The sequence below is a fragment of the Helianthus annuus genome, chromosome 9 (genome assembly GCF_002127325.2).
Source record: "Helianthus annuus cultivar XRQ/B chromosome 9, HanXRQr2.0-SUNRISE, whole genome shotgun sequence".
Lineage (NCBI taxonomy): Eukaryota > Viridiplantae > Streptophyta > Magnoliopsida > Asterales > Asteraceae > Helianthus > Helianthus annuus.
The window spans coordinates 25925122-25933995 of record NC_035441.2 but is presented as its reverse complement, the minus strand read 5'-3'; the positions used below and the strand labels follow the sequence as shown (position 1 = coordinate 25933995).

General features: G+C 48.4%; 2 protein-coding genes and 1 non-coding gene across 3 annotated transcripts; 2 read left to right on the top strand and 1 right to left on the bottom strand.

The window, feature by feature from the left end:
- Positions 1–689: 689 nt before the first annotated feature.
- On the bottom strand, positions 690–796 carry LOC118482568. Its single transcript, XR_004868600.1, has one exon. It is a non-coding gene; the product is annotated as a small nucleolar RNA R71 (small nucleolar RNA).
- Positions 797–1585: 789 nt separating this feature from the next.
- Positions 1586–2527, top strand: LOC110901412. The gene has a single exon (XM_022148245.1). It carries the CDS (start codon positions 1586–1588, stop codon positions 2525–2527), a length of 942 nt encoding a protein of 313 aa, XP_022003937.1.
- A 2127-nt stretch (positions 2528–4654) lies between these two features.
- Positions 4655–5590, top strand: LOC110901396. The gene has a single exon (XM_022148228.1). The coding sequence runs from the start codon at positions 4655–4657 to the stop codon at positions 5588–5590; it is 936 nt and encodes a 311-aa protein (XP_022003920.1).
- The last annotated feature ends 3284 nt before the right edge of the window (positions 5591–8874 follow it).

Genomic DNA, 8874 nt, shown 5'->3' with positions numbered 1-8874 from the left:
TTTTTGGCGCCGTTGCCGGGGACACTGGCACTTTAGAGAACGACCCGAGTCATCTATTTAGTTGTTTATTCGCTTTCATAGATTTCCATTGCCTTTAGGTGCCTTTGCTTGCAATTTGTGCCTTTAGGGTTAGATTTGCTTTAGTACTTAGATTAGAATTCTCTCATTGTATGCACCACACTCGTTCACATGGGCCACCTTCGTTTGCTGCTTCGTCTGAGCCCGAGCGAGATTTCCACGAGCGCCTTCGCATTTTCCGAGCTAGTCAGGTACACACTTCATCTTCTGCTTTTATTATGGGTGACAACGAAGCCCCAGCTAGGAGAGTCGTCGCAGACTACGCCAGGCCGAACGCGGCCAATGCTCGATCCAGCATTACCCGACCCGCTATCGGAGTTAATCGCTGGTAGATTCCACCCCAGATCATCACGATGGTTACGAACACCATCCAGTTCCACGGGTTACCTACTGAGGACCCGAATGTCCATCTCTCGCGCTTTTCAGCTATTTGCGACACATTCTAGGAGCAAGGTGTCACCGAGGATGCCTGCAAGCTGCGTCTATTCCCATTCTCACTGGCTGATCGTGCTCATGCTTGGTTGGAATCCCTTCCTGCGGGATCCATCACTACCTGGGCCGGTATGAAAGAAAAAATCTTAGGCAAGTACTTTCCCCCTTCTAAAACCGCTCGTCTGAGGAGCATGATCCAAGAGTTTCGCCAAAAGGAGGGAGATTCGTTCTACGAGACATGGGAGCGTTTCAAGGAGTTACTACTCAAGTGTCCTCATCATGGATTCGAGGATTGGGCTTTAGTTGAGAGGTTCTATCATGGAGTGACGCCCACTACGAGAAATATGCTGAATACTACTGCTGGTGGCAATCTGCTGACCGCCAAGACACCTGATGAGTGCATGGATATGTTCGAGGATATAGCGATGAGTAGCTACGAGTTTCCTGAGTCTAGAGATTCATCCACTACACATACAGGAGTGCACAAGGTCGATGAGGTCACCAGGATGCAAGCGCAGATCGACGCTTTGCAAAAGCAGGTGGGTGATATGAAGGTACAGAAGGAGCAACTATGCGAGATATGCACTGGTAGGCATGACACAACCGCGTGTCCTATTGCTCCTACTGAGACACCAGAGCAGGTAGAGTTTGTGGGTAATCGAAATCAAGGAAATTTCGGGGAGCGTTACAATTCGAACTGGAAGAACCACCCGAACTTCAGCTGGAAAACAACAACCCACCGGGGTTTCAGCCGCGTCAGAGTCTGTTTCAGGACGCAGGAGCGAGTTCGGGTACGAAGAACCCGACCATGGAGGAGATGCTGAGGCAAAACCAGGAGACATTAGCCCAGCAGACGCAGTTGCTGACATAGTTCATCACGCGAGAGGATACTCGACATCAGGAGACACAGTCGAGGTTCATGGAGCACGAGACCTTCATGAAGAGTCAGACCACTGCACTACAGAACTTGGAGAGGACAGTGGGTTCGCTGGCCGATCAGCTGAACCAGAGACCTCAAGGTGGTCTCCCTAGTAGCACTGTTGGAAATCCGAACGCCACTGCGAAGGCTGTTACTATGAGGAGTGGTCGAGGAGCTGTAGAGGTCGAGCCGGTAGTCGATGAGGACCCGGAGGTCGACGAGGAGAATGAGATGGAGACACCAGCTGGCAAAGTGCACCCTAGGCTGCGCCCAGCAAGTACAGCACAGTCCAGCGGGTCTCCCGCAGAGAAGAAGGAGCCAGAGAAGGAGCCGATGAGGGTGTATAAGCCGACACCCCCTTACCCTGGTAGGTTAATGAAGGGAAAGGACGTGGAGAAGTATGGTCATTTCATGGAGATGTTGAAGAAGCTACATGTGAACATCCCGTTCGTCGAGGCTTTGGCGAAGATGCCAAAGTATGCGAAGTTTTTGAAGGATCTTCTTACGAATAAGAAGAAATTAGAGGATCTGTCGACTGTCACCTTGAGCGAGGAGTGTTCTGCCGTCTTGCAGAATAAGCTGCCAAAGAAAGTGTCTGATCCTGGTAGCTTTACTATCCCATGTCTGATTGGGAATCTTACTGTCAGCAATGCGCTTGCTGACCTAGGTGCTAGCATAAACCTCATGCCCTATTCCATATTCGCTAAGCTTGACCTAGGAGAGCCTTCCCCTACGCGCATGAGTATTCAGCTCGCCGATCGATCGGTGAAGTATCCTAGGGGCATCGTGGAGAACATGTTGGTGAAAGTCGACAAGTTCGTATTTCCCGTGGACTTTGTCATTCTCGACATGGATGAGGACTCTGAGGTCCTGTTGATCTTAGGTCGTCCATTCCTTGCCACTGCACGAGCAGTCATTGACGTATATGATGGCAAGTTGACTCTTCGTGTCAATAAAGATGAGGTCACTTTTGATATCCAACATTCTATGAGGCACACCCGTCAGCATGATGACACTCTCTACTTTATTGATACTCTCATGTCACATGTGGGTGGCCTTCTCAGCGAGATTTGTGGGAAAGATGTGTCTGATACGTAGGATGCGAGTATGGATGATCAGGGGAGTGAGGTCAATGAGTTGGATGTTGAGCAGGACCTTCTGTTGCAGGATACCGAGCCTTCCCCTAGATTCGAGGTGTTTGAGGTCATCGAGGAGGAGGAGATCCCGAAAGAGAGACCGTCTGTTGAGGCACCCCCGCCCCTGGAGTTGAAGGAATTGCCGTCTCATCTGGAGTACGCATTCTTGGGCGAGGGATCTCAGTTACCCGTCATCATTTCTGCTAGACTGACGGAGGAGGAGAAGAAGAAGCTGATGAGTGTTTTAAGAGAGCATAGGCAGGCTATTGCGTGGAAGCTGATGGACATCAAGGGTATTAACCCTTCTTTTTGCACGCACAAGATCTTGATGGAAGAGGAGTTCAAGCCGGTGGTTCAGCCTCAGAGAAGGCTAAACCCTAATATGCAGGACGTTGTGAAGAAAGAGGTGATTAAGTTGCTGGATACAGGACTGATTTACCCGATTTCGTACTCTGCATGGGTGAGTCCCGTCCAGGTGGTCCCCAAGAAGGGGGGTATGATAGTAGTCGTCAACGATAGGAATGAGTTGATACCCACCCGGACCGTCACCGGCTGGCGAGTTTGCATAGATTATCGCAGACTCAACGATGCCACGCGCAAGGATCACTTTCCTTTGCCATTCATTGATCAGATGCTGGAGCGACTGTCAGGACAGCAGTTCTATTGCTTTCTTGATGGATTCTCAGGTTACTTCCAGATCCCTATTGCACCAGAGGATCAGGAAAAGACCACATTTACATGCCCTTTTGGCACCTTCGCGTATCGACGCATGCCATTTGGGTTATGTAACGCTCCAGCCACATTTCAGCGCTGTATGGTGGCGATTTTTCACGAGTTGATCGAGGACTCCATGGAGGTGTTCATGGATGACTTTTCTGTGTTTGGGAGCTCTTTTGATCATTGTCTGCGTAATCTCGAGCGTGTGCTTACTCGATGTGAGGAGACGAACCTGATGCTTAACTGGGAGAAGTGTCGTTTTATGGTTCGAGAGGGGATTGTGCTAGGGCACAAGATTTCACAGGCGGGGCTTGAGGTTGATCAAGCCAAGGTTGATGTTATATCCAAGCTCCCGCCACCTACTTATGTGAAATCAATTCGGAGTTTCTTGGGTCATGCGGGATTCTACCGTCGTTTCATCCGCCACTTTTCGAAGATTGCTCGCCCGATGACCCAACTGCTAGAGAAGGATAGGCCCTTCGTATTCGACGATGAGTGTTTGAGGGCCTTCGAATTGATTAGGGAGAGGTTAGTGACTGCTACCATTCTGATTGCTCCCGATTGGAGCCTCCCATTTGAGATCATGTGCGATGCCAGCGACTTTGCTGTTGGGGCCGTTCTAAGGCAGCGTAGGGAGAAACACTTTCATCCCATTTACTACGCTAGCAAGACCCTAAACGACGCCCAAGAAAACTACACCACGACGGAGAAGGAGTTGCTGGCAGTCGTATTCGCGTGCGACAAATTCCGTTCCTATCTTGTGCTATCGAAGACTGTTATTTTCACAAATCATGCGGCTCTTCGTTACTTGTTTGCGAAGAAGGATGCGAAGCCTAGGCTTATTCGATGGATTTTGCTGCTTCAGGAGTTTGACCTAGAGATTAGGGACAAGAAGGGGGCTGAGAACGTAGCTGTTGATCATCTGTCGAGATTGGAGAAAACTCGGGAGGATAGGATTGGGGATGAGTTTCCCCATGAGGCGTTGATGTTTTTGAAAGCCCACGAGGAAGGGTTTCCCTCGTTCGCTGATCTGGCGAATTACTTGTCTACAGGTGACCTTGTGGAGGGCATGACATATCAGCAAAAGAAGAAATTCTTTGCGGATGTCAAGCACTACATTTGGGAGGATCCGTACTTATTTAGGATCGGTGCGGACCAGGTTATTAGGAGATGCGTGTTTGGGTCCGAGTCGCGCAGCATTTTGCGACATTGTCATGAGGGACCGACTGGTGGCCATTATGGTGCTGCTTATACCGCCAAACGCGTGTTTGATGCGGGTTTTTATTGACCGACCATCTTTACGGACGCACATGCGTTTGTGCGAAGTTGTGATGCCTGTCAGAGGACAGGAAATATCTCATCCCGTAATCAGATGCCCCAAAACCCCATTCAGGTGGTTGAGGTCTTTGATATCTGGGGTATCGATTTCATGGGTCCGTTCCCCATGTCGAGGGGGAACCGATACAACCTAGTCGCAGTGGATTATGTTTCTAAGTGGTTGGAGGCAGAGGCATTGCCTACGAATGACGCGAGGGTTCTTGTGAGATTCTTGAGGAGGTTGTTTGCTAGGTTCGGGACATCGAAGTCCTTGATATCTGATCGGGGCACCCACTTCTGCAATTCACAGATAGAGAAGGTCTTGAAACGCTATGGGGTCACCCATCGGCTTTCGACGGCCTATCATCCACAAACAAGTGGGCAGGTGGAAAATTCGAATAGGGGGATTAAGAGGATCTTGGAGAAAACTGTCGGAAACAGTCGTATTGATTGGTCCGAGAAGTTAGATGACGCTCTGTGGGCTTTCCGTACTGCTTATAGGACGCCTATTGGGACCACACCATTTAAGTTAGTTTATGAGAAAGCGTGTCATCTACCGGTGGAGCTAGAGCATCGTGCATACTGGGCACTGAAGGCAGTCAATCTTGACTTGCCAGCTGCGGGTAAGAACCGGTTTCTTCAGATGCACGAGTTAGAGGAGTTGCGCGACGAGGCGTATGAGAAGTCGTGGGCATATAAAGAGTGTACTAAGGCGTTGCACGACAAACACTTGAAGCAGGTGAAAGAGTTCAAGTGTGGGGAGAAAGTGTTGCTATACAATTCCCGGTTGAAGCTGTTCCCGGGAAAGTTGAGATCGCGTTGGCACGGACCGTATGTGGTTAGGCAGGTGTTTCCGTACGGGACAATTGAGGTTGAGAATGAGGACGGTCAGAGGTTCAAGGTCAATGGGCATCGATTGAAGCATTTTGTCGAGGGAGCAATAGAGGATCGAGAGGAGGAGGTGATTAACCTCCCCGTTATGAGCACGTGAGAGTTGGTTTGCACACTCGGGTCTCCCGAGTTGTATACTTTGTACCGTTTTGTGTGTAAGTTATATTTTATGTATCTTGAGTCTTGTAGAGTATGTTTTGTTTTGAGCGTACTGATCTGTTTGTCGAGACGCGCAGTTCACAGGTAGAGAAAAACCAAGCCAAGGCGTGCGGGTGTAACGTCGGAAACGAGGTGAGTTAAGGGTTTATTAATAATAATAACCACTAATAATAATAAATCATTAATAATAATTAATAAATAACAATATATATAAAAAAATCTGTTTGGCACACTTTACGAATCGCAAAGAGGTTCATATACGGTCCGTAAGAATGAGGCGGTCAGAAAAAAAAAGTGAAATAATTACGGACCGCAAAGGGTTAGTCATACGGTTCGTAAGCCTTTCGCCAGTTCAAAAAAATATAAAACCCCAAATTGGGTCGTCTTCCTCATTCACCCAAACACCACCCTCCTCCAACCGCCGATCACCGCTCACCACCCCCTCACCTTCACCGCCCAGACCTACCACCGTCACCACGTCACTCTCAACCTACCAACCACCACCCTCCGCTCACCCGCCTCTCCGCCGCTGTACACCACCGCCCTCTCACCATTTCCACCAGCCTCAGCCACCATCACCCACCTTTCCTCCACCATCACCGCACCACTCTTACCACCGCTCTTCGCTGCCACCTGCAACCAACCACCAAACCACCACTACCCATCCGCCCAGCCGCTGACCACCTTCACCATTCACCGAGCTATCGGGCACCGTCTACCAACCACTGTTCACCTCGATTTCCGCACTCAATCGACAGTTCAGGTATGTATCTTGTGATTCTTTCTGTTAAATCAGTTCGTGAGTCTGTACATTTTGGTTTGTTTTGTCTGAGTTGCTTCAGTGTCGAGTCAGTTTATCGTGTCGTGTTAGTCGTGCCATTCAAAGGTGTAGCTTGAGTCGTCTTTGTAATGTTTTGTGTCGAGGTTTTTGAGTTTAGTCGAGTCGTCTAGTGTTGATGTATAGTTTTTTTTAAAAAAAAAATCGTTGTGTCGGTTTAGTTTTGGAGAGTCAAAAGTCCCGGGTCGTGCCTAATTTGTTGCGTCATTTATGCTTTCGAGTCGTTTTAGTCATACTTTAGGCGTATTATGTTGTTGTATGTTGTATCTTTATTTCGGATGTCTATAGCATGATGATGTTGCGCTTTGAATTGATATGTGTCTAGTGTTATTGCGCTTTATTTACAGGATTGCGACCGCCTCGCCCGTACTCAATCTCCATTCGGGCGAGGACGGTTGGTTTCTTGTAAATACGTCGGGGGCATGCCAGATTTTTTAATTTTTGTTGTTGTATATTTATTCGGTGCGGCCGCGAACGAAATGCTATGCGGCCGCAGCTACCACCCCCAGCACACCAAAAATATGTATTGTCGCTTTCCGTTTCATTCATTTCTTTCGTTTACTTTAATTGTTAAAAAAATAAATAAAAAATAATAATAATAAAAAAAATGATAAATAAAAAAAATTAATTAAAAAAAAATTCATCGTAAAACCTGTTTGGGGGCGGTGCCTTGTATTTTTGTCTTGTATTTCTCACTGTTGTAAATGAGTGCAGATATGGCATCTTCGTCTTCAGCACAGCCATCTCGCAAGCGGGGTCGCCCTTCTGGTCAACGTACGCCACCACAGCCACCGCCCGAGCGTCCTGCTCGAGTGATCCGATATTCTGAGGATCCGCGGATGCCTGATCCGTTTGTAGTGATACCACCACCAGCTGACCTTCCACCGGAGGAGGGGCACACACTGCTGCAGTTTCACCCAGATTCAGATGAGTACACAGCTTTACAGGGGTATCTCGGTTTACGTTATCACAAGGCTAGAGTACTGGATTGGGGTTTGATGGAGCGCATGGGCGCTCGTGCTAGGTTTGAGGGGTTGATCACACCTCGCTGGAGGAGGTTATTAGACGAGAGGCGGGTGTATCATCATGAGCTTGTACTGGAGTTTCATGCTACTTTCAGGCTACATCATGTTCGCATTGCTGAGCCTGCCGCAGTTAGCTTTGCCCTTGGACGACGGACACACATATTGTCCCTTGGTCAGTTCGCCGTCCACACAGGGTTGTATACATTGGAGGAGACTACGCAGCCTGTCTTCACTGAGAGTTTGATGGGGTGGACGGATGAGGCATTACCTCATTGTGTCACCACAACACAGCTGACGGCATTTTGGTCCACCATAGGAGATGGTGTGTGGTCTTCAGGGATTCCAGCCTCACAGATCAGAGATCCGGTCATTCGCTTTCTACATCGGATTCTAGCTTGCACCATACTTTCTCGATACGTGAGTCTCGAGAAAGTTACATATCATGATCTGTTCGCGTTATATTGCATGGTGGAGGGCCAGGAGGCCAATTTAGCAGTGTTCTTACTTCACTCCTTTGATAGAGCTCGAGGATGCGGTACAGACTCCAGGATCTGTATGGGATCATACATTAGTGTACTTGCTGAGAGCTTGGGGGTGTATCAGGACTTCCCACCAGGATGGTTGCATGAGGAGCCTGCTGGGTCACTTTATAGGCTGTGTGACATGAGGCAGATGATATAGTTATTGGCACCAGGCGATCCGCCTAGGTTTCTTGAGCCGAGGGCCGTGCAGTTGGTTATTGGGGCCGGAGGTGAGGCACAGGAGGATGTCCCGGTGGTAGCACCACGTTTTAGGCATGGCGATAGGGAGAGAGAGCTCGGGTTAGGGGTGCTGGAGCCCCTAGAGCAGCGAGATCAGTGGATGAAAGGTTAGATAGTTTGGAGCAGTCTGTAGAGGAGGTGATAGATACACAGGCAGAGATCAAGACGATGCTTCAGCGCGTCATTGATCATTTTCACATTCCTGCACAGGATCAGCCGCACCCACCAGGCCAGCAGTAGTCAGCATCAGCAGGGATTTTGGGTTACCTTTGTACTTTTCCCTTTATTTTTGTTTTTAGGATCATGGTCTGTACTTGATACATATATTCGGGGGAATTGTAAGGGTAACCGGTTGGGTCTTTTGTTGTACTTGTAAGTTGTATATTTATTGTATATTATGGTTGTGTTTGATATATTGCTTCTAGCCGTGCAGTTCATTATACAGGTTATATTATGATGCTGAGTCGCGTAAGCTGAACGGTTTATTCGTCTACGAGCAGTGTATCGAGCATATCAGGGGAGTTTCAGTTTCACTCTTCCTGATTGTTGTTGTTGTATTTTCTTTGTTTATTTCCTTTTTGTTCACATTGGGGACAATGTG